This window comes from Rhinolophus hipposideros (genome assembly GCF_964194185.1).
Source record: "Rhinolophus hipposideros genome assembly, chromosome: 12".
Lineage (NCBI taxonomy): Eukaryota > Metazoa > Chordata > Mammalia > Chiroptera > Rhinolophidae > Rhinolophus > Rhinolophus hipposideros.
The window spans coordinates 34,418,738-34,444,964 of record NC_138058.1 but is presented as its reverse complement, the minus strand read 5'-3'; the positions used below and the strand labels follow the sequence as shown (position 1 = coordinate 34,444,964).

General features: G+C 33.4%; 1 protein-coding gene across 2 annotated transcripts in view; it reads left to right on the top strand.

Moving 5' to 3' along the window:
* The window catches only part of PAPOLG (poly(A) polymerase gamma), a 32,115-nt gene extending 6,121 nt beyond the window's left edge, over positions 1-25,994 (top strand). Inside the window, exons 4-23 of one of the 2 annotated variants that reach the window (XM_081069751.1) lie at positions 2,343-2,424; positions 2,652-2,761; positions 3,836-3,889; positions 5,719-5,830; positions 8,026-8,115; positions 10,226-10,364; positions 10,999-11,071; positions 11,875-11,995; positions 12,329-12,413; positions 12,817-12,870; positions 14,564-14,683; positions 15,091-15,200; positions 16,863-16,984; positions 17,292-17,467; positions 17,864-17,952; positions 18,042-18,262; positions 18,785-18,850; positions 19,033-19,089; positions 21,914-22,008; positions 23,837-25,994. In XM_081069751.1, the coding sequence (XP_080925877.1) occupies positions 2,343-2,424; positions 2,652-2,761; positions 3,836-3,889; positions 5,719-5,830; positions 8,026-8,115; positions 10,226-10,364; positions 10,999-11,071; positions 11,875-11,995; positions 12,329-12,413; positions 12,817-12,870; positions 14,564-14,683; positions 15,091-15,200; positions 16,863-16,984; positions 17,292-17,467; positions 17,864-17,952; positions 18,042-18,262; positions 18,785-18,850; positions 19,033-19,089; positions 21,914-22,008; positions 23,837-23,930 (2,070 nt within the window). In that variant the 3' untranslated portion in view covers positions 23,931-25,994. Of the gene's footprint in view, positions 1-2,342; positions 2,425-2,651; positions 2,762-3,835; positions 3,890-5,718; positions 5,831-8,025; positions 8,116-10,225; positions 10,365-10,998; positions 11,072-11,874; positions 11,996-12,328; positions 12,414-12,816; positions 12,871-14,563; positions 14,684-15,090; positions 15,201-16,862; positions 16,985-17,291; positions 17,468-17,863; positions 17,953-18,041; positions 18,263-18,784; positions 18,851-19,032; positions 19,090-21,913; positions 23,301-23,836 lie in introns of those variants that run through there. The other variant, XM_081069752.1, reaches the window with a different exon arrangement.
* Positions 25,995-26,227: the final 233 nt, after the last annotated feature.

Sequence of the window (26,227 nt, the reverse complement as noted above, 5' to 3'; positions counted from 1 at the left end):
TGTCCACATCTAATCAGCCCATAATTCCAGTGGATGTGCAAACAAAATAGCCAACTTGCTAGAATTTTTTAAAAGTCAGTAATTAGCTTTATGACTTCTTGCATATGATCTTTGTCAGTTATGGTTGTGCAGAGGTTTGCTTCCATCTCCATTCAAGGATGCATTCAAGATAAGTCATGTGTTATTTGCAAAAAGAGGCTACATTAATTATGTAGATGCACCTAATTTTCTTACTGCCTCGTTTCTTTGCACTTAAAAGAAAAATCCATTAGAATTCTGTTCCAGTGTCAAAAGGATTGTTTTTAAAAATTAATAAAATGTTTTTTAGCCCATTTTAATCACATTAGTGCTTTAATCTGCAAAAACCAGTAGCTGGTTTCCGTTTAATTTCTAGCCATAAAACCATTGTTAAAAATTTGAAACTTTGCCACAATTTGACTTTTTTTAAAAAGCAAAGTAAATAAGATACCTAATTATAAAACATGTAAATCGGTTTTAACATCTTCCATTATGTGGAAGGTTATTGGTCATTTTCCGTAGCAATTATAATTCCCTTTGATTTATGCATATTTTAGTTTGGAAAATAAATATCTGAAGGATTTGAATTAAAGATCATTTTAATATTCTACATACAGTTGGGATACTTAAACAGTCTAGAACTATAAATCAAATCATTTTAGTTAAATACTATGGTTTGTGGTAAAAATATTTTACCCAGTGATTCAGTATGTCACTTTCTCATAAATCATGCAAGAATCATGTTTTTCAAAGTAGGAAGGTAAACTAAAAGGCCCTGGCTTCTCTATCCTTTTGATTCATGTTAGTCATCAATAAATTTAGTGACTCCATTCTAGCTGTAAAATTATTTGTGATACTTTTGAAACATTAATGTCTGTTAAGCAGAGGAAGTAACAACCAATAAGTATCCTGTTATATAGATACTTTTATTCAAGTTAATCAGTGGATATTATTCTCTGGAACTTGCAGTGGGCTTTATGGGGAAATAAGAGAAGTAGAAGACACAGTTCTCACCTCCCAAGGAATTTAAATATAGTCGAAGAGGTGGGACTTACAGAAAAAGAAAGGTCACTAAATATGGTATAAAAGGGGTTAACCATAGTAATAGTAGAAGAGCCCTGAAAAGGAAAAAAAAGCTGTTTATGTAGGAGGAGATAATCAGAGAAGGCTTCATGAAAGAGGAGGAACTTGAAGTGAACTTTAAAAAATAGATGGTATTGAGATATCCAGAGAGGATGGGCAAGCATTCGAGGCAGGGAAAATGGCAAATGCAATGGGAAGAAGACTGAATTACGTAACATGTTGGAAGTTGGAGCTTCAGAAGGGAATATCAGGAAGTAAGGCAAGAAGGACCCGTAGGAGCATACAGGGAAAATCCTTAAGATCCAAGAACCTTTACCTCAGTAGTCAGGGAAGAATGCATTGGCAAGTTTTGGGCAGAAGAGTTACAATAGAGTAATTTAAAAATGTCAGCCAGTGAATTTTATACAAAACGGAGTAAGAAAAAAGTAAAGAGGGCAAAAGGTAGCTTTATGATACTACTAAACAGCCTAGAATTGGGGTGGGTAGTAGTTGAATAGAAAGAATGGTGTGAGGGATATAAACTAAGAATTGGTAAGCCAAGAAGAAAAATAATGACTATAGGTATGGGCAGTAAGGAAAATGAGGAATAGAAATAGAGAAATCAGGAGGGATACCTGGTTTATCACAGAAAGAATTTTTTTCTTGTTTCAGTCATGGATATTGGAATGGATCCTATTGTCTGAAAATATCTAATGGGCAGTTAGAATTGGCTCTAGAGAGAGGTGAAAAGTAGCATTATAATTCTGATACAATCAAAAGGATGTTAATTAAAGTTGTCATATTAGTTCTCATATGAAACTCATGTCAGGAATGAACCCCTTTCTTGCAAAGGTTGCAGAGCTAGAATCAAGAAATCAAGCATATCTGTCACAAAAAAACAAAGATGGGATTAGTCAAGAGTATGATGCTGTAGAGAGTTGAAAGCACATTAGTTTGGTAAAGTTGTTAGTGACTATTACGAGTGTTGGAGCCAAAGACAGGCAGTTGGAGGAAACAAGTAGGGTCAAGAGATAAAAGTTTCTCTTAAGACAGAGATGTGTGCATGTGAGTGGGCATGAGTTTTTGTCTTCCCTCTGGGACTACCCTCATTTCTTCAAGTTGCAACCAAAAGAGCACTGAAGTACTTTTACAAATCTCAGTTTACCAAAGTTGACAAATACCGTATATATCTATAACATTTAGGCAATTTTTATGCTAAGTAATTTGAACAATTCAATGCCTTTTGTTTACTATTATTTTAGAATCTCCCACCTTCTGTTGTGGCTACTGTTGGTGGTAAAATTTTCACGTTTGGCTCCTATAGGCTTGGAGTACACACCAAAGGTAACAGCTTGTCTATGTTCTGATAAAACTTTTCAATAACAAACTCTTATTTGTTCATAATTTAAAAATACAGAAGAAAAATATTCTCATCTCACTATTCAGAGCTAATCAGTTAACATTTTCCTATACTCATTACATACTTTCTTGTGTACATATGTTTGTGTGTATTTTAACAAAAATATAATACATAATATACTCTTCTTGATAAGAAATGCTTTGACTTCCAGGAGCTGACATTGATGCACTTTGTGTAGCTCCAAGACACGTGGAGAGGTCTGATTTTTTTCAGTCTTTTTTTGAAAAATTGAAACATCAAGATGGCATTAGAAATTTAAGAGTAAGTATCCTCTGGTGTTTAATATTTTGAACTTGTTAACCAATAGCTATAAGTGCTAGGGCTTATGATTATTGAAATATTTCTTAAGAATTTGCTATATCTTATTAAAATAATAGATAATGATTAAGAACACAGGCTGTATAGTTAATACAGACCTGGATTTGAATCTAGAAATCTACATATTAGCTCATAGATTTTGGTCAAGTTACCTATTCTCTGAGCCTTAATTTCCTCACTTGTAAAATGTAGATGGAGTAATAAATTTTTATAAGGTTTTTCTGAGAATTGATGAGATAATTTACATTAAACATTTACTGTAATGTCTGATAAATGGTCGATGTATGTCAAATGGTGGCTGCTATTATATATAAAGTTCAGTTAGTAACTTGTATGTATGTATCTATCCATTCATTGAGCAAATAAAATTTAAACACCAATGACTCACCAAATACTGGCCTTAGTCTGACATATACGATAGTGAACAAGACATAGTTTATGGGAGGGAGGAATTGGGGGAACTAACCGATTGGTTAGTTGTAATACAATCTGAAGTGCTAGGATAAGATGAAGTTCAAAGGACCTGTATTATTTGGGTGCATGGCATTGTAGAAGGAGATTAAGAGTATGTTAGGTTGGGATATTAAAGAAGGCTCAGAAAGACATTTCTGCTAAATCCAAACTATATTGATGTATTATTTATTTTGATAGATTAGTCATGAGTTCTGATTATATTTTAACTTCTAGTACTAGTGCTGTCTTTAAATTATCAGTTCAATATAATCTCAACAAATAGTACCCAGATGATAGTAGTTCTGCCTCCCTGTTTCTGATTAATATTTTTAGGAGAATAAGTTGGATAACTTAATCTTAAATAACACAGTCACCAAGTAGAAGTACTTACCTAAGAATGTAAGACCAAGAACATTTTCACTTTTTCTGTTGAGTTAAAATACAAATTGGGAATACAAATATGTAAAGGTATTTACATTATTGGCAGTTAGGAAGGATGGAGGAAGGATGGAGGAAGGATTACAGCTTACCTAATTATTACCTAATTATTTTCCTCTCATTTAGGCTGTAGAAGATGCCTTTGTACCTGTTATCAAATTTGAATTTGATGGAATTGAAGTAAGTGTTTAATATTTATCTGGCTTTGTAGTTGAACTATTTAACCCATAAGGGTTTTTTTGTGTTTTTTTTTTTAGTTGTTTTTTTAATCAGACTTAAATAGAAACGTATTTTAAAGAATCAGATAGTCTTTAAATAGTCTTTCTCCTTCTTCTCTCCTATATGGAAAATGAACCAACCTCCATACCCACCCCATTCTTCTCATTCCCATAATCTAACAATTATATCATAATTTTGGTTGGAGCAATATTTGGTGTTTACCTTATTATGATCTTATTAATAATGTTAAAACTGAGCATAAAGGATACTGGATTACCATTCTTTGCTGAGTGGCATTTTGTTATCTTGGGAGTTAATAATTGTTTTGTGATTTGTTTGCTTGGGCTTTATGCTTAAGACTAATTCAAACCCAGCCTCTCCTAGTTGTCTAAATCTCCTCTAAATATTATAGATTTAGATTTCTCAAGTGTTCTGTCATTATCATCCTGAAAATATATCTCACCGAGTCTTCTCACCTGTTGCAATCCACATTGATTATTCTCCATGGCTGATATACTATCATCCTGACATGTTTTTTTACTATCAGATTTCCTTTTCCTTCTCTAGAGAGTTTTCTTTCTTGACTCATTTTAGTGGCACTTACCCACTAGCTTCGTGAGAAGGAGCACATATTTTTGAGATCTTGCATGTTTAAAAATGTCTTTGTTCTATTCTCACACCAAATTGGTAGATTTGGCTGAGTATAGAGTTCTAGATGGAAAATAATGTTTCTCAGAAGTTTTAAGGCCTCGCTTCGTGGTCTTCTCGCTTCTGTGCTGTGTTGAGAAGTGTGATGCCATTTTGATTCTTCATCCTTTTTATGTGATCTGTTTTGTCTCTTTGAATTGCTTATATGATTTTTTTCCGCTAGTCTTCACAGTTACAAATTCATGGTAATCCACTTTAGTATGTGTCTTTTCAATCAAATAATGCTAGGCACTGAGTAGTCCTCTTTCAGTTTGGAAACTCCTGTCTTTAGGTATTGGAAGTTGTATTGAATTCTATTGAATTTTCTGACTTTGTTTTCTCCTTTTAGGAGCTCCTAATATTTGTATGTTGGACCTCCAGAACTGTCCTTTTTTTCCAAATCTTTTCCTTCCCACTTACTAATCATATCTTCATACTTTGTTCTGCTTTTTGTGGTTTTCTCATCTTCCAAACTTTCTATTGTTTTCTGTTTCTGCTGTCATATCGTTAATTTCTAAAAATACTTTTTTATTCTCTAAATGTTTTCATGTGTGTATGTATGTATTTACAGCCTCCTGTCCTTATTTCCTAGATAGGATATTTTTTATGTTTTCTTAGATCTGCTGACTGTTACCATTTGCCCGTCTACTTTCAGCTCTTATAGTTTTTGCTGTTATCTCCTGTTTTTCTTTGTCTTAGTGGATTATGCCTTTAAAAACAAAATAAAAAAAAACAAAAACAAAATTTTGCTGGTATTTTAGTACCAGCAAGAGGTTTCAAGAGGAAGTGAATGTAAACATGTTTTGGATCAGTCATCTTTATCTAGAAATTCACTCATAAGGTTTTGATTTTTTTTTTTTTTGTAATGCTTGGCATATATGCTAAAATTAAAATGTTTTCCCTCAATTTGACATTTTAATTGCCCTCACAAAACTTTTCGGTGATTTTCCCATGTGTGATTGCCTAGATAGGACTTTTGAAGTTTTGGTAGCACTCCCAAAACTAATAATTACAACTTTTTACATTTTTGAGGTGGGGAAGGGGGAGAATGGACTAGAAGGAGAAAAGGTAATATTTTTCTCTCTTTTTGCATCTTTCCAAAGATTGATCTAGTCTTTGCAAGACTGGCAATACAAACCATATCAGATAATTTAGACCTAAGAGACGACTCTCGACTGAGAAGCCTTGATATAAGGTGTATTCGCAGCCTAAATGGTAAGCTTCTAAAAAGAAATCTCAGATATCTGCTTGAAAACAATTCGACAAATAAGAGATCTTTTTGTAGTACTGTTAATGGACTTTTTAATGGATTGGACTAACTCAGTTAAAAATGATGATGTGATTTTCTTTATACAGGTTATCTGACCACATTTAAGCATCTTTAAAAAGAAAGCAAATTATTTGGATGTTGTTTATGTTTTTAGTAGTGGCTCTCAAACTTATTAGTGTCAGGAACTCTTTACACTCTAAAATGTATTGAGGACCCCAAAGGTCTTCTGTTTATGTGAGTTATATCTGTCAATATTTACCTGTTAGAAATAAAAACAGAACATCTTGAAATATTTATTAGTTCATTTTAAGATAACAGTATAAACCCATTATATGTGAATATGAATACATTTGTGTGTGTGTGTGTTTTTTTGCATTTTGCAAGTCTCTTTAATGTTTAATGTGATAGAGGACAGCTACATTTTCATATCTGCTTTCATAGTCTCTTACAGTATTTTGCTTTGATTTGAAGCATGCGAAGAGAATCTGGCCTGTTAAAGATACATAATTGGAAAAGGGAGGAATATTTTAACAGTCTTTTCAGATAATTGTGTATTCTTTGATACTACGCTAAAACTTGACCAGTAATAATTTCTGTTTTCCACAGCTTTATTGAGGTATAGTTATACTGTAAAATTCATCCATTTTAGGTGTACAGTTCAGTAGTCTTTAGGATATTCAGAATTGTGCACCATAGTTCAATGTGTTAGAAAATTTTCATCATCCTCAAAAGATCCCTCATAGCCATTTGCAGTCGTTCTCCTTTCCAACATCTCAGTCCCAGGCAACCACTAATCTACTTTCTGACTCTATATATTTGCCCTTTCTGGACATTTCATATAAGTGGGTTCATGCAATATGTGGTCTTTTGTGTCTGGCTTTTTTCACTTAGCCTCATGTCTGTGAAGTTAATCCATGTTTATAGCATATGTCAGTAGTTTGTTCCTTTTTACTTCTAAGGAAAAGTGATCGTTTTTTTAAAGGTTAGTTAGAATATTAAATCTAAAACCATATCAGTTAACTTTTTATACTCTATTCATTAAAATCCATTGGTCTGTCTTGTTCTTTGAGTGGATCTTTTACCCATACATGATTTTGTACTATCATGCCTTGATCATTTGAAAAATACTGATTCACAAATTTATTTGGATATTCTAAATGTTAACACACATTTCATTATACAATATCAAAAAGAAATCACATTCATTAATATCATCACCAGTTTGATCAGAATAGTCTTTAAGTATTGGAAAGCTATCTAAAATTCTAATTTTTACTTGAAAGCTCAAAATTTATTATTGGCAACAAATTTTGACGTTTGTTTTCCTTGAAGTGAGGGGCTCACTTTGTTTTGTTTTCAGGAAATGTCTGCTAAATACCTAAGTATGAATAACCATAGTTTGTGTGTCAATCATTCTTTCAAGTAAAACTGGTATTCCTTGAAAAAAATCAGGTAGTACAACTTATCTCAAACATGTTCAAACACCCACAGACATTCCTTTCCTGTTTTCTAACTGTGTATGTGTGGCAGTAGATATATATTGTCTACTTAGTACAATTTGTTGCCACAGCTTTAATTCACTGCTTAAGGTACCAGCAGTTTTACCCACCACTACTTTTGTACCATCAGTGCAAATGTTAACACAGTGAAACAAGCAAAGCCTTAGTATTATTATGAAAATAGGTTTGACCAGACAGATTCCAAGGGGTCCACATACCACACTTTGAGAATCACTGGCTTATAGTATCTTCTATTTAACTGAAGCATTGTGTTTTGCTGTACTTCCAGAGCACAACAGTAAATCACAGTATTTATGGATAAGGTTTGCATAAAGAAATAACATTTTTATAACGAGGGCATTTGATTAACAAAGTCACAAGTTGAAGAAAGCTAAAAAGATTGTCAGAACCGTCGCTGTTTTAATATTGGATTGCATACCCATGTGCTTTTGAATTCTTTAAAAGCAAAGTGACTTCTCATATATATACTTGTATAAGTCCTAAATTTCAAATACATAGAGAAAATAAACCCTCACATTTTATTTTTTATATTTTTAGCAATTAAGAGTGGAGATTAGAGGGGCATTTCAATTAACTGGGTTTTATTACATAATGAAAAATGAATGCTTTATCTTTTTCAGGATGTAGAGTTACTGATGAAATTTTGCATTTAGTGCCAAATAAAGAAACTTTTAGACTCACCCTAAGAGCAGTCAAATTATGGGCAAAACGTAAGTATCCCAACTCTTATTTTATGTTTACGTTATAAAATTACAATTTTCAGTTGCTAACGATAAGCATACATAGAAACTCCTCACCCTATTGGTACTAGGGGTATTAAGGTCCAATAAGTTTTGGCAAAGCTGGTTCTTTTTCAGGTGCAATGGTGTGACTCTACCCCTTTTTCCCTTGGGGGAAAACTAAAAGCCCCTGACTTTCTACTTTAGGTTTCATCCAGGAAGTCAGAATGAGTTAGAACGTGAAGACCTCACTGGTCTTTGAGCGCTCTATGGGCAGGACCATCTTATCTTTGTCTCCCCCTCACCAATAAAGTTTTTAGTAGGTGTTCAGTAAATTTATTAAATGAAGAGCCTACAGTGATAGTTTTAACTTGTTTTTGTTTTTACATTATAACACTCTTCTAATAAAACCTGCAACTGCACTAGTTTATATGTTTAAGATATGGTTCATAAAATGCCCAGTCCTAAGCTTGCACAGCACATTTTGTATTATTTGTAACTACATTGAAGTAGTGTACACTTTTGACACCAGATGTTACATGAGTCTAAAACAGGGCTCTCCAATAAAACTTTCTCTGATGATAGAAAGTTTCATATCTGTGCTGTCCAGTATGGTAACTGTGGCTACTGAGCACTTGAAACATGCAACTGAGGAACTGAATTTTTCAATTTTATTTACTTGTAATTCATTTTAAAATTAAATAGTACCTAAAATAAGTGAAAAGATGTGTCCACACAAGACTTGTATACAAATGTTTATAGCAACATTATGCGTAATAGTCAAAAAGTGGAAACACCCGTATGTCCTTGAACTGATGAATAGATAAACAAAAGGTGATTATATCCGTAATGTGGAATATTACTTTGCAATAAAAAGGAATGAAGTATTGATCCGTGTTACAATATATATGAACATTGAAACCATTTTGTTGAGGGAAAGAAACCAGTCATAAAAGACCACATATTATACAGTTCCATTTATGTCAAACGTCCAGAATAGGCAAGTTTATAGAGACAGAAAGTCGATTAGTGGTTGCCTAGGCCTGGGAGGATTGTGGGAACCATAAGAGAGGTGTGACTGTTAAAGGTTTATTTTGGGGGTGATGGAAATGTTCCAGAATTGACTGTAGTGATGATTACACAACTCTGTGAATATATTAAAAACCATTGAATTTAAATGGATAACTCTTATGATATTTGAATGATGTCTCAATAAAGCTGTTACCAAAAAATATATGTATAGCTACATGTGACTTATAGCATCTAAAAAGACCTTAAGCAAGTAGAATTTGTCCTTGGGCTCAATTATCTTGTATAGTTAGGGTCAAGTAATTTTCAGTTAAGGGCTATCATGAACAATTCGTCTTTCCTTACAGATTAAATACCATGTTTTGTTAATTCTTAGAAGCATATTTTTCATATTTAACATCTGAAATTGATATTTTGTATTTTTTTCTCTTGATTGCTTAATGGGATGTAAAATCATGCTATATTATACAGTTGAGAGCATCTTGGGTTTGATGAAATATGGTAGTGCTCTTTTATAGATTATTGTAACAAACAATCATGTGAGAAATAAGTAACGTCAATGGTGTGTTGTACTTTATGGAGAGGTATTTAAATTATGCAGAATACTGAATACAGAATACTGAACTTTATATACTTGGTTTTAAAATGTAAATGAATATAATAACTAATGAAATATTTATTCTTCCTTATTTAGATAGGGAAGAATATGAAATGTTAAATAAATAGACCCTTCAGATATCTTTCCTCCTTTTAATGTCTGTCTCAACTGTAGATACTGAAAGGTGGGAGATTTCCAGTATTGTATCAGTAGAGCCCAGTTGGCCAGTCAGAACTGAGGCAGGGAACTGAGGTGTCTGTATTGGAGGGCAAAGTGGGGGGATGAGGTGAGCAGCTTATGGTTTACTAATAAGAAGGTGGGCCAAGCATAAGGTGTCCTTGTTGATTTAATGTTCCTATAAGGGAAAAAGAGTTGTAAGCAACAGTTTTAAGAAGGAAATTACCCTGTTCCTTTCGGTTGAATGGCATGGATAGTAGGTCCTAACAATAATTAACAAATGTATTAATTTTATAGGACGTGGTATTTATTCCAACATGCTGGGATTCCTTGGTGGTGTCTCCTGGGCAATGCTAGTTGCAAGAACTTGTCAATTATATCCAAATGCAGCAGCATCTACTTTAGTTCATAAGTTCTTTTTAGTTTTTTCCAAGTGGTAAGTATTCATATGCATACTTGAACTATTTACTAATCTCTGCCTATATGTAAATTTGTTTGGAAATTTAAGAGCTATGCATGGACTTTTTCTGTTGTCTTAACATTCCTTTTCTAAGTTAAAAGTATAAAAACATCAAATTTGAGGCAATGATGGGACACCAGATGGCACTTTTTTTCTTAGGGGGTCTGTAAATGTGTGCCTTTAACTTGAGAGAGAGGTTACAGTAGATTTTGTTCTACCATTGTAGAGGTTGTTTAAGATCTCATGTAACATGGAGGTGATAATCATAGCTACCAAATGGATTTGTTAGGAGTATTCTCAGTAAGTAGTAGCTGTTGCTGTTGTTAAATTACTTGTCAAATCCATGAAAGCAAATGAGAAGGGAAAAATTCAGATTTAAATTAGTTATAGATAATGGGCAAAGAAGTGTTTGCCCTTTCAGAGAACACTGCTCTAAAATAAGCAGCTTTTTCCTTTCTATATTTCCTTCCCTTCCCCATTTCTTGTTTTCAAAATCAAATAACCAAAACATTTGTTGTATGAAAGTTGAAACAAAGTCTTATGATTTTAACATTTCCTATAGTTCCTGAAGTGAGGTCCTATGTGAGTTAATTTGTCTTATTCATGTTAGGGAATGGCCAAATCCTGTGCTGCTGAAACAACCAGAAGAAAGCAATTTGAATTTGCCTGTTTGGGATCCTCGGGTACGTGACTTATTACAGAATTTCATTAAACCTTTTATGAAAAGGACTACTCTCTAAATTACAGTCTAGTTAAATTCCTCTTATGCCTGCTCATCTTCCTTCCATATAACTCTAGTCCTTTCTCTTCCTCTGCAGTGGTTTTTTGGTACTATTGATATGCATCTCCAGTGGTGATCCAAATGTTATGTCATTAAAAATCACCCATGTAAGACTAGATGAGTGGATGTATAAACCAAAATGTCATAATCCATTGTTAAAAACTATCTTACAAGTAATTAGTTACTAATAAAGTGCCGAAGTATGTAAAATAAACGTTTTGCAGTGCAATTTAAAGCAGTTTCATGGTTCCAGGACAGCATTAACTTTCACTCACCTTGCATTTTAATTTGCTTTTAGAGTGAGTGCTCATTTCTCAGAGTAACCTAGGGGAAATCATCCACTGAGTAGGTGCAAAAAAGAGGATTGAGAACCGTTGGACCACATAATGCTTTTTGCGGCTATGATATTGTGTTTCCTTGGTTCAAAAGACCATTGTTAAAAAAAAAAAGAAAAAAAAAGACCATTGTTTATAAGATGTACCATAGATTTAACAGCTTTTCAGGGGAGAAATAAACTTCTGCAGAGTTTTCTTTGACTTCATCTGACTTCAGAAATAAATGTAGTTGGGGAGGAGAATGTCCTTCTTAGACTTGAGGACATGTAGTATTAAATTTATATTTCATATTCTTCAGACTTTTGGGGAAATGAAGTGAGGACAACTGAAATAGGAGAATAGATCTATTATTCTGCTTCTAATTTCACAGGTAAATCCATCAGATAGGTATCATCTCATGCCCATAATCACCCCTGCCTACCCACAACAGAATTCTACGTATAATGTGTCCACATCAACTCGAACAGTAATGGTAGAAGAATTTAAACAAGGTAAACCTGTTGGCCTTATTGCCCTTTACATATTCCCACAAGTTTTTAGTTGACAATAGTTTTACTCTCTGTCGCAGTTATGCCTGTTATTTCTTAAAATTCTTTCAAACGTGTTTATTTTTTCAGTAATTGGTTTTCCAAAATATAATATTAAGGCCAAAAAATGGAGCCAGCCAATCTGGTTGAAATTGATTTTTGTGTTCTGAGAAAGAACATAATAAATTTACTTTTTTTTAACTTAAGAATTTGGTGGTATTAGAGGTTTTGGGGTAGGGTGATACAGAGACTGATAATATGATGGTCACTGTTCAAAATCAGTCTTTTTGAATTCAGGTCTCACAGTCACAGGTGAAATTCTTCAAGGGAAATCAGACTGGTCGAAACTGCTGGAGCCACCAAATTTTTTTCAAAAGTATAGGTATTTGAAATTTTGCATTTGTGTGTGTGTGTGTGTGTGTGTGTGTGTGTGTGTTTAAAGAAGGAGAATGTTAAACTTAATATACGATGAGTGACAGTTGTCACATTTCAAGTGAGGTAGAGAATCGGTTAGCAGAAATCCTAAGTTACGAGTTTCTATATTCTCGTAGTATCTAATCCAGTGTTAGTGGTTTTTGTTTTTTATTTTTAGTAAATTGTTTTTCATTGCAGTGTCTAGAATTAATTTTGTGAATATCAGAGCATGTTTTAGTTTCCATAAACTGTGTGCCTATATTAGTTCTTTTGTTCATTGGGAGGGAGGAAGAAAAAGTAACGATGAAAAAGCAGACACTAACAATGTTTCTGGCTTTTTTCCCCTAACTGTTGCTGAAAATTCTTCTTAGACATTATATAGTATTGACTGCCAGTGCATCAACAGAAGAAAACCATCTAGAGTGGTAAGACTTATATTTCAAGTTTTCTACCTACTGTGTGGTGATAACATGGTTATGGATACTTTTATCATTTTTAAAACACTCTCTCTACTTTCAAAATTATTAAATCTTATTGGTGATTGTTGCACATGCCCGTGGAGCATCACTGTTTAAGAAATGGTGTCAACAGTGTGAGGGATATAAATGATAAACGTCTAAGTATTACTTTGTTTTGTGCACCTGAAACTAAAAAAAAAAAATGCTGTCAAATTAATGTTTTAGAAACAGAAGTCATACAAGATAAGTATATATATATACATATCTTGGCCTTTTGTTGCTTCTTAGAGTCAGATTTAAGCAAAATTTTGAGGCAGTTTAAAATCATTCTAATACTAGACTCTTACTGAGTTTTCCATCCTTGCCATCATGTTTTCCCCATCAAAACTAAAAGGAAAAAGGCATTTTATATACTTTAATTTAGGGGATGGTGTCATGAAAGTTTTCAGAATTTTAAGCTTCTGTGAACAGATAGGAGATATTTTTGGTCAAAGAGCAGTACATTCTTTCTAGTGCACCTAAATTCATTTCATCTTCCTCTAGTATGTTGATATCCCTAGCTCCATCGTGCAGAAGCTATTAGGTCACCAGAGACAGTAGTGCTTTCCTCAGGTCTGACTCCTGGAAAAGGAAAACAGAACAATATTCTCTTAGTTTTGCTTCAAGTGTTTAATGCTATTTCACTTATAAATAAAGGGACCCTGAAAAGAAACCTTTCACTAAAACAAGAGTATTTAATTTGTATCGGGAGTCAGGAAGCTATGCTATGGGCCAAATCCAGTCTGCTACCTGTTTTTATAAATACGTGTTTTTAAAACACAGCCACTTTCACTGATTTATAAATTGTCTATGGTTGTTTTCCTGCTACAAAGCAGAGTTGAACAGTTGCAACAGAAACAGTGTGGCCCACAAAGCCTAAAGTATTTACTATTTGGCCCTTTACAGAGTAAGTCTGCCAACCTCTCATTTAGATAACACAGAGGAATATATCTCAGTGTTTTGTGTATCTGCCGTTAAAGCACACAGTTACAATGTGTTAAGCTTTTTCAAGTGTTTAACAGATGTAAAAATGTTCTTGTAGTTATTCTTTCTAATTCAGAATCATTAAGTTAATATATCTTACAATCACATTTTTTAAGTGAGGTAGAACAGTTTCAAAAATCTGATGAAGCTATATTTTAGTAGTATCTGATTTGATTTTGGTAAATTTTGAAATGCAATATCTAATATCAATTTTGTGAAAATCAGAGCATGTTTATTTCGTGAATTAAGTGCTAATTATTAGCTTTTATTGGGTCACATTATTTAAACATATCTTAGCCTTAGGGTTTAGACATAAAATTTGAAAGTGCAAAAAGATTTAGAAACAGATTAACCAATAGTTTTTGTTTATGCTCAAATCATAATTATTTTATGGTCTTAACAGGCAGAGTATTTTAGATCAGCAGTGCATTAAATAGATCAGTTTTTTTTTAAAAGGGGGAAAACGGAAATTCACTAATTTGTCACTTGAATGGTATTTTAAAGGGTCACTAATATATATTGGACTGAATTTTTTAAATGAATATGTAAAGCATCATACCTGATACACTGTTTAGTTTACTTGTATGTAGCTTCCAATTTTAATATGGAAATAATCTTGTCCATTATTTTATTTTAGGGTTGGATTAGTAGAATCTAAAATCCGTGTACTTGTTGGAAACTTGGAACGGAATGAATTTATTACTCTTGCCCATGTAAATCCCCAGTCATTCCCAGGAAATAAGGAATATCATAAAGAGTAAGTTATTTATTAACATAGTTTTTAAATAATGTTATTTGACGTATGCATTGTCTTAGATCAGTTGTAGCATTGTCATTAACAGGCATTGATGGGGGGTGATACATTATGTATTTGAACTTGAGTAGTCATGCATTGAAACTAAGTACATGCTATATCTGTAGCCCAGCAAAAATAATTTTTAGAGCATCTTTAAGTATATATTTAGTAAGTCATTTTCAAAGCCATTTAATCCTCTATAACAACACAGTATAACTTTCCAATGTTCTTGGTGTCAGTTTTAAGAATTTGACCAAACCATTGAAATTTTTATTTATGTTTCCCTAGAGACCAAGTTTTAATTACCAAATAGCATCTGTAAAATTGTAAAAAAAAATTAATAGAAATTCTTAAATTTTATTTTATAGCAACAATTACGTATCAATGTGGTTCCTTGGAATAATTTTTCGGAGAGTAGAAAATGCAGAAAGTGTTAACATAGACTTGACATATGATATACAGTCATTTACTGATACAGGTAAGACTTTGTCATCATAGAGCTATGGTTCTCAACCTTAGATGTAATGCAGTATCATCAAGTTTTACAATTGATTAAATGAGTATGGTACCATCCATATTATAAAAATCCAGGCTGCTATTAAAAAAGCAAAGGTATGATGAAATAATTTCCATGGCATTACGTAGAGGGAAAAATTGCAGAACAGCGTGTATAGGGAACTACCATTTTTATAAGTCAGTAAAGAGAGAATATATGCATGTTTGCTTATAAAACAGAATATTTCTGGAACAATATGTAGTTTTTTAAAAAGAAACTGGCAGAACTATGCTTCTATGCTTCTATGTCAAGGAACCAGGTGTGTCCAGGGGACAGTGGTGAAGAGACTTTATGGAATGCTCTTAAACTCTTTGAGTTTAGTACGATGTTTGGTATCTTTTAAAACAAAAAGAGGGAAAAGTAAAGAAACTCTGTAGGTGATTCTTAGTGTGCAGAGCCAGGGTTTATAATTACAGTCATAAAGAGGACTTGATTTTTATGTTTTTCACATAAAATAAATATCAGTAAACACAAGCTTGCTGAATGTTGCAAAATCAGTAAAAAGAGTGTCTTTCACATTTAGCTCCCTGATAATACCTTTTTGGAATATCTTAATATGCTCGTATATTCATTACAAATTTGGAGTTATCTTAATAATCTGGAATAGTGTACATTCATACTATTAATATTCTTGATTTGGCTCATCTGAGTTCTTTGCATTTGTTAGAATTAGTGCTCATGTTACCATGAAAGTGCAGATCCCTGCGCCTCTCCTTAGAACTACTGAATCACCCTGGGAGGGGAGCCAGAGAATCTGCAAGTTGGACAAACACTCCTGGTGATTCTTTTATAAGCAATTTGGAATGAAAACATAGATATAAATTTTTCCATTTTAATTTGGGCTCATTTTTCAAAAAGGAGGAGGTTGGGAAACTGTTTATTATAAATTTATAAAATGTTCGCCACATAAATACAGAGGCCCCAAGAGATAATTCACCACATTTCACAGTACTGACTGCAAAAGAAACTCCCCAACCCTGTCTTTAGTAAGCTTATAATCTAATCGGGTATTCACAGTTAAAATACATTAAATAATTTATAAAATTGATTTACTTACAAGATATGAAAAGTACTAGGATGGGAATCTAGGGCTGTGTGTATTCCAATCCCGGAAAAGATGTTCAGAGCTGTTGAGCCTCATTTCCCCACCCGTATAATAAGGATGTATTTCTAGAAGGTTTCTGACATCTGACATTCTATGATTGGTGTAGTAAAAGAAGTTTCATGGAGAGGGAGAGCTTGAATTGCATCTTGGATATTTGGTATAAGGATTAACTTAGACTTAGGCAAGTAATTATGTGAAGAGACTGCCTTTTGGGAAAACAGCAGAAAACAGGATTTGGGGAAAAAAACCTTTTTTTCGTACGTTTATTTTGTTAATGAGATTTGATTATGGGAAATTCTTAGAAGTTGGACATGAGAAAACTAGTCAGTACTCAAATAGGTTTGTGACCTTTTTAGAAATACTTATTCTGTAAGAGGGGTCTGTGTTTGTGTTTGTATAGTGATGGGTAGTATGCATTTCAAAAAAGAAAACCCTTGGTTCAGAAAGAAGTTTCCATTAACATACTGACATTTTTACAGTGTACAGACAGGCAAACAATATAAACATGCTAAAGGAAGGTATGAAAATTGAAGCAACTCATGTTAAAAAAAAACAACTTCATCACTATCTTCCAGCAGAGATTCTTCAAAAGAAGAAAAAGGTGAGTTTGTAATCTTAACTCCCCAGTATGGTTCCTGGGAACAAATTTGTGTTCATACAGCTCCCAAACATTGAGAAGAGGGACAGTAAAGACAATTCAATCTGGGACCAAAATCTCACCTTCGTTAATCACAAAAGATAATGTGTTTTATATGTATTAGGTTGGTGCAAGAGTAATTGCAATTTAAAAGGTTAAAAATAATTGCAAAAACCGCAGTTACTTGTACACCAGCCTAATATTTCAGAATTGAAAACAGTCATTATTCTCATTTGCTTTTTGAAATCCTGAAAGCTTTCCTCTCTTTCAGCAAAGTCTTTCTGATGTCAGTCGAAGTTCAAGTGGACCTCAATCCAAAAGATCATCTCTGGATAGCAATTGTTTGGATAGTTCCAGAGACACTGATAATGGAACACCTTTTAATTCCCCAGTGTCTACAAACAAGCCTTCCAAGCCTGATATTCCTTCTTCAGGAGAAACGGAAAGGTCTGTATTTCAAAATTGTCCTTTCAGTCTTCAGTGTATTTGAGGATAATGGAAAACTCTACCTTTGCTAAATACTTTTTTTTAATTGTTAAGTAATTTTATATTACTAGTTGATAGTTTGTTTCAAAATACTGGAAAATTTGTGGTAATGCAGTGAGACATGGCCTAGGTATATGAATATGTGGGAATAGCTTAGTACACAGAAATGAACGTGATTTCTGTTTAATTTTTTTCTCTTAGTTCTTACTGAGTCCTCTGCCTTTTTCTCCCCTTTTTAATTCCTTCAATGAAATATTGAAGTAGGAATACTTGAAAGAAGTAATCTTAAATGTTAAAAGTGTTTTAAGTAAGTAATATTTAAATAATTTAATGATGATAATTTAACACTTTTAATAGGGTTAGTGCTGAGCCTGCTGCTGTAATTGTGGAAAAGCCACTGAGTGTCCCGCCAGCTCAAGGACTATCTATTCCAGTCATTGGTGCAAGTAGGTATCTATACTTTTATTACTAATTATTCTACATATATATATAAATAGATATTTAATTACTAAAATCTTTCTTTTTTCCTTCCCAGAAGTTGACTCTGTAGTAAAAGCTGTGTCACCCCCAGCTGTGTGCACCATTCCTACTGTAGTAGGACGAAATGTTATTCCTAGGATCACAACACCCCACAACCCGGCCCAGGGACAACCACATCTAAATGGAATGTCAAACCTAACTAAGAATGTTATGCCCAAGAGATCCCATTCCCCATCCATAGATGGGTCTTCGAAGCGGTTGAAAGACATAGAAAAGGTAAAGTTACAACTTTAGTCGATTCAGTAGTAGATTTTTTTAAAAGTTAAGAGTACTAAAGAAACAATTCTCCATAGCTATCTTAGCGTTCTATTAGGATTTGACTGTTCAAAAAGAATATTTACTCTAACCTAAAAGAACAATATTAATTGTTCATCCTAAATTCAGATTACTAATGTGTGTATCTGAAAACTTGAATGGTTGGTCGAAGTTTCTTCTTGACTTTCACAGAAGTCATTATTGGTAACTAATCATATTTATTGTGTTGTAATGTCGATCTCTTCTGCCTCCAGTAGGGGGTGGTAAAACTATTTTATTTGTTATAAACTGAATTATTTAACCAAAAAGATCAAAATGTAGAAATTAAGGGTGGCAGTTGAATTCAGTCTAATTTAAATTCTCTAATCAACCCATGTTTGTAAGTAGTTTTGATGATAGTGTAGTCACTAATGAGTGTTTCAGTTTACATAGGTTTTTTTTTTGTAGGTAATAATAGCAATCATTTTAATGTTTGTGTTTTAGTTTATTCGACTTGAATCAAAATTTAAGGAATCACGTGCTGCTGAAAACAGAAAAAGAAAATCAGTGGTAAATATATGAATAGTGTGCTTCAAAATACTTACTTTTTAAAGTCATGTATCAGGAAAGTACTGTACTTATAAGTGAATCACATTAGATCTGCCTGTCAAGTTTTTGATGTTTTATGTAGAAATGAGCATTTGCATGTAGGAGAGAAAGTTGTCTCTTTTAAATAGTTCTTCTGTTTTTAGGATGCCATTGGAGGAGAATGTATGCCTATTCCAACTATTGATACATCACGGAAAAAGGTAACAGTTTATTCATAGGTAATATGTATAGGTTAAAATGCGTAGTTAACGTACAGGTACAAAAAGCTTATTTAGAGCCTAGCACTGGGTGAAGGAAAAGGGTAATTGATTTTGTCCTGAAACTGAAAGACCAGCAGTATAGCTGGGAGTTGGAAGTGGAAATAGCAAACAAAGTGTGATCCTAAGTTTATGTACCTCAGAAGTCTATTAAAGATGAAGTAGTTTAAGACTTATTCAGATTATGTTCAACCTTTGTTTTGTATTTATCTTTAAAGAAGTAGCTTAATGCTCAGCACAGTAATTTCTTACCAATACTTGATAGTATATCTTTTATTGTGTACGACTGTTTACTGTCAAAATTTAGGTTCAATAGTTATGAACCAAAGTTAATATTTTAAAAGAACCAAATGTACCAGTGTACATGCTAAGAGCTAAAGATCTAAAACTAAAGAGCTCTTAAATGTCAATTTAAAATTTTATTTTTCAAAGAATTACCATTGAAACTAATAATACAGTATTATTAAGCAAAGCATGGTAAGTTGATAAACAGTTGCTCAAAAATCAGCCTTGTGTAAATCAGAAAAATCCCTTCTCTGAGAGTTTATAGGGAATAAAGAACAAAATGGCTTATTTTCACCCCCCATTAAAGAATAAAGTCTCATCATAATCAACTGTCATCCTGCCAAGTTCCCCTGGATGTATTAGCCATTCTAAAGCAAAATAGAAAGTGTCCTCATTCTACTAGTTGTAGAATTTGTAAAATTTCTTTTAGTATAAGAGATGGTTATAAAAAACGTGTGTATAATTATGTTTAATAATGAAAGAAAAAACTTTGAAATGGATATTGAAGTATGAAAGCATGAAATGACATGTCTGCGTTTTGCTTTAAATTATTTCAAGTATAAAGGGTAAGGGCATAAACCAAACAAATGTAGCAAAATGTTGATAATGTCTGAGTCTTGGTTGTGACATCTAAGTCTTCATTGTCCTATTCTCTATTTTTATGTGTGTGAAATTTTTGGTGGATGTGGATATGATGTAGCTAATTTGTTTAGCCAACGTAACATGAGAGGAGAATTAAGTCTTGAGTCATCTCTTGACAAGAAGATAATATACTGTTCCTGTCACACAACCGTCTGTATTTTTGTTTTTTGCTATTTAAATTTTATTTTCATTAATAAATTTTTTTGCATTTTTTAAATTTATTGGGGTGACAATGGTTAGTAAAATTACATAGGCTTCAAGTGTACATTTCTATAATACATCATCTATATATCACATTGTGTGTTCACCACCCAGAGTCAGTTCTCTTTCCATCACCATATATTTGACCCCCTTTATCCTTTTCTACCATTCCCCCTCCCCCCTTCCATCTGGTCACCACTAAACTATTATCTATGTCTGGGAGATTTTGTTTGTCTTGTTCCTTTGTTGCTTTCAGTTTTATATCCCAACCGTATGAGTGAAGTCATACGGTTCTCAACTTTTTCTGACTTATTTCGCTTAGCATAATAATCTCAAGGTCCATGTTATCACAAATGGCACTATTTCATCTTTTCTTACGGGAGAGTAGTATTCCATTGTGTATATATACCACATCTTCTTTATCCATTCATCTATCAAAGGACACTTTGGTTGTTTCCATGTCTTGGCCACCATAAATAATGCTACAGTGAACATCAGAGCACATATATCTTTACAGATAAATGTTTTCAGATTTTTGGGGGTAGCTACCCAGGAGAGAGATTGCTGGGTCATACCATTGCTGGGTAATTCTATTTTTAATTTTTTGAGGAACGTCTATAATGTTTTCCATAGCAGCTATACCAATTTCCATTCTCATCATCAGTGTATGTGGGTTCCTTTTTCTCCACAGCCTCGCCCACACTTCTTATTTGTCTTGTTGGTAATAGGTATTCTAACAGGTGTGAGGTGATACCTTATTGTGGTTTTGATTTGCATTTCCCTAATAGCTAGTGAAGTTGAGCATTTTTTCATGTATCTGTTGACCATTTGTCTATCTTCTTGGGAGAAGTGTCTGTTTTGGTCCTCTGCCCATTTTTTAATTGGATTGTTTGTTTTTCTGTTGTTGATTTTTACGAGTTCTTTATATATTTCAGATATTAACCGCTTATCGGAGGTGTTGCTTGTAAATATCTTCTCCCATTCGGTTGACAACTATCTGTATTTTAGGTGTCTGTCTTTGTTTCTCAATTTCTTAGACTTTGCCTTTATTATATAATAATCTTTAGTATCCTCAAAAGCCCCCATATAGAAATCCTTGAATTTCACCATTACGGAAGTTACCTAGCTTGACTACAAAGTCAATTTTCCTGAAAACTTAAGTATCTCACAATGTTCTTCCTGAATGTATTACAGAAACTAATTGAGGGATATAACTACATATCAAATTTTCCTCTGTAACACACACTCATTTCTCACCTCGTACCCCAAGATTTTCCTGTTTCCTGACCGTGTTCTGCCAATTTCTCTTACTATTCCCCTGACTCGAGAACTGTGTTCTTTATGCATTTCTCAGTGCAGAAGTGGTGATTGATTTAACAAAGTCTTCTTTCCTGTACTCACACTCCTCACACATCCACCCTTTTCTTATCCCGTTGCTTTTCACCTGACTATAAAAAATAAAATAAAAATAAAAAAATTCCCCAAAAGAAGAAATGCCTATGAACACTGAGAGAAAATGCTCAACACATACTTAAGTGTTTAGGAACTTAAGGGATTCAGAGAAAAACTCAGTTTTATGACTGATTTACTAGTTGGGCCTTATATTTGCTTTTCCTTTGTTTCTATTTCTTTCTACCAGAGACTACCCAGTAAAGAACTACCAGATTCATCGTCTCCAGCTCCAGCAAATAACATCCGTGTCATCAAAAATTCTATTCGACTGACCCTTAATCGGTAAAAGCAGTGCCTCCTTACTTAAGTGAATATGCAATCATTTAGTGACACAGATACAGCCACATTTTTAAAACCAGAAGTGGCTCTCATACATAAAATCAGGTGAAAGTTATAGTCATCGGCTTAACCTTGAAGTGGTTTTTGAACTTTCACACTTTGACCTGCAGATGCTGTAGCATTCTCTCATTGATTGCTACATACACTTCTCTGAGGATCACCTGCTATCACCTTGTCACCTGTAATGTTATGGCTTTGTGTTGGAGGTTTTACTGCCTTAACTTTTGATGTTTGTTTCTCTATTATGGGAACCAGTTCTTGACTCTTTGGACACTGATAAAACAAGTCCTGAACTTTTTTTTTTTTTTGTCTTATGTTGTAATCATTGTATAGAACTGAAAAAATTGAAAACAAAAAAATTGTCTTGTAATTTTCCAAATGTTAACACATTTACTTTAGCTTTGAAGCCACTTTGTGAAACCCGAGATTAATGAATGTGAGGTATCTTCTGATTTCCTCATTTGTGTAGATGTACCTATTGTCTGTTCTGTTGATTTAAGTTATTTTTTTCCAGAATGGCACATGGAATATTTAAATTTTTATTTTTTTGTGCCTTTCTGTCCAAATGTTGCATAGTTACCAGAGAGGATTAGTCCAGTGATTACATAAGAGTTGGGCACCATAAATTCTCTATATTTTGCCTCCCATGGAGGCCTTTGAAATGCATCTTTATTAAGAATCAAAATATAACCAGGACACTGAAAGTCAGTATATGAATGGTGAAATTATTACATATTCTATCTCATGCCATTCTTATTAGTTGACTGGTATTTTTTACTGAGGAGCAACTCATTCCAGCATCAATAAGGTACCTTTAAGTACGGCAAACTTGTATTTTTGAGGTGTAAAATTAAATTGGCATGATAATTCCTGACCATTACCCCACAATTTCACACATTTTCTTGACGAATTAGGCATGCAGAAATCAGCAGTGGGTTTTATTGAAACCTGAAGGCATTTTTGAATGACATTGTTACCAACCATTAATTGGCTCAGGACCTTTGTAATTTTTATTTAACTATATGAGTTGTCTTTTTTTACACTGCTTTTTTCAATGCATTTCTTAATATTTTTTAAGTTTCATGAATGCATGCTCAGTTTATTAAAATCCATAACCATGTAATTCTTGTAATATGTTGATTCAGTGTTTTGTAAATGAAGTCATGTATTTTCAGAGTATTTTTGTATGTACTGTAAGATACCATCTTTTCAAAGAGAAAACTTTAAAACCTTTACTGTCTCTCTTTAGTCTAATTTTTTAAAATATGGATTATGCTTGAATTATTCTTAAAATGAAAATGTATAGGTTGCACAGCCAGGAATGCTGGTATATGTTAGCTTCTTCAGCTTTCACTCAGCATTTAGTAGGCCTAGTAGGAAAAACACAAAATGGCCCATTTGAATAGTGCAGGGAAAATATTTGGTAGTGTATTTTATAACTCATGGGACACGTCTTAGCCAGTGGAGTAATAGCAGTCCATTTTCTCTTTTGAGCCCTTTGCTATTGATTTGAACTGCTTGAATTCTGATTGTCAGAGAGCAGTACTATTCTCCTCCCACCCCTGTCTTATGACCCCTAGGTCTCTGAAATGAAATTCTAGTGTTTAACTTATACAAAGGAAAACTTCTGAGAAGAAAAGAAGAGCAGGGAAAGGATAATGGTTCCATTATTCACTTTTTACATAGCAAAAGACAAGAATGAAATTCCACAACCAAGTTTTAGCTTCCTTGGCAAAGCTGTTCTCATAGCTGACCCCTCTCCTTTATTCAGATATTTTGAGAGTTGTTCTACAAATATTCTGCTTGAGCAAAAGAGAAGGATGATGAAAAAGACTGGAGAACTGTCGCCTGACTTCAAACTTTGAAAAATTCTTTAGTAAGGGATTTTATTAAATTTCATATATGTGATGTGTTTGCATTTTCGTATTTAATATCTAGGTATTATCCCCTTCTGTTACCAGTTTTCAAAGTCTCTTTAAGAATCCCCTCTATATCCATGTTTACCCTATTATATAAAGATTCTTTGGAGCGACTAGAGGAGTTTGTCTTTAATAAGAAAACAAGCCTAACCCTTGTCCTCTATAGTATCGTCATTTCTCTTGTTTTAAGGGTCCATTCATCATGGGTTTAAGACACAGCCAGTGGTTCAAGTTAGACTTCTCAAACACAGCATTCTTCAGCCTGTTTGGTAACTGGGGAGTTGATAAGATGCTTTTGAGATGGTGAGTTTGGTCAGAATTGAAGTTTTCTATCCTGAACAGTAGGTAAAATGTTTAGTACATTTTGTTACTATTTAGGACACTCCCATTGTACTGATTCCAAGTAAGTAAAGGCAAAGTGTGGCCTGGGATTGTATGTTATGTTCACAGGCACTAATAGATATGTTTGATTTCAGGTGTGAAACTATACCTAGAAATACATTTTTATAAAGTCAGACAACCTGTTCTTCATTTTGTAGACACATGTTCATTTTCACGAGGGTGTTAGATTCTAATCTGCTTGGTTTTCAGTGACGGGCTCTGAAAAATAGTGTATATCAAAGGAAAACAATTACCTGGTAATTTAATCGTAGGGACACTTTGAGAGACAGGGAATGTGGCTGAAAACCTTGTAAAACTGGAGCAGGAGAATGAATTTTAAAAGACTGTAGGTGCTTGCGATAACAATAACTTTGTCTTAAGACAGCAGTTTAGTAAATTATTAAGATGCTTACTGTAGAAGCAATGAAATGAAGATAGGCAATGTTGAAATGGGCTAAACTTTCCACTGTGTCCCACAGTTTTGACATTGGAATTCCTAATTGGGTGTCATGGATCCTAGGGAAATCTTTGCAAATGCATATAAGAAGTTTTTGTTTAATATGCATTTTACTTGGGGGGGGGGGAGTTCATAGATTTCATCTTCTCAAAGTGGTTCATGACTAAAAAGGGGGGTGGGGAGGTAGGAACCACAGCTTTCTAAAATTGAATAATCCCAGACTCTTGGGAATTTTTTCCATAGATTTTTCTGTGGTATATTTCTGAAAATGTACTGTGGCTCTTAACAAGTGGCTCATGGAGGACACTGGAACACCAAATTTCTCTCCAATTTACTTTATATTTTTTCAGATGAAACTTCATCAGTCTTTAGAAAAATGCTTACTCTTGGGTTTATAAATGTTCTCATGTTAATTCAGATTCATCAGCAGGGTCAAACTTCAGTTCACCAAATTTCAACCTAAGATTGATCAGAATAGAATAACTTAGAATGACCATTAGAAATAGTAAAAAGTAGAATTAATCATTAAAGATCCTAATCCTTTGATTTCAGCAGCAATGAAGTTCTCTTGTTCCTCCACGTTTGTGGTTCAGACCAGAACAGACTGAACAGACCAATAAATAAAACTTTGATTTAAAAAATATTTTTTATAAATTGTGTGTGTGTTTAAATAACTACCTATTAAGTCTTCCAAGGCTTAGAATTTAGCTCATGATGATAGTGATAAGTGCAGATGATGGAAGAATACCAGTTTCAATTATGGTAACTGTATTTCCTTAGGATTTTTTAAAAGAATTGTACAAGGTCACATCCTTCCCAAATTCCCTATTTTTTCTGAAATAATTTTTCTGATATAATTTTGTATTTGAAGTTAGTTGAACATAAGATTATCGTCAAACTTGACATAATTTTTAAGCTACTGCTACATTTTAGCAAAGACCCACGTAATCACCTTATAAAATACTTACGATATCTTTGAAGTAAATGGTGCTACATCACTCCACAGTGTTATGTAAAATGAATGCAGCTGCTTTTCCTTTCTAGATAGCTGTTTGTGTAGTTCATATTAATTTTTCCTACCTTTTATTTGGATTGTCTTATTTTAGTTGTACACATGAGCCTCATTATTTGTCTGGAATAAGTAATTAAATAAACTTGCTTTGATAAATAGATGTTGATGATTGATGTTATTTGGGAGTAGCTTAAATGTACCAGACGTCTTTACTTACTTATTTTTCAAACAGACAGCCAATTTGGTCATTTACCACTCAGACTGTTTTTTGGCATATGATGGTATCCACTACCTGCTTAATATGAAAGCAAAACTCATACTCAGTTTGCTTCACAAGAATGATTATTAAACATTAGCAAGCAATAGCACAATAGCATCTGCCTCAAGTGTTCA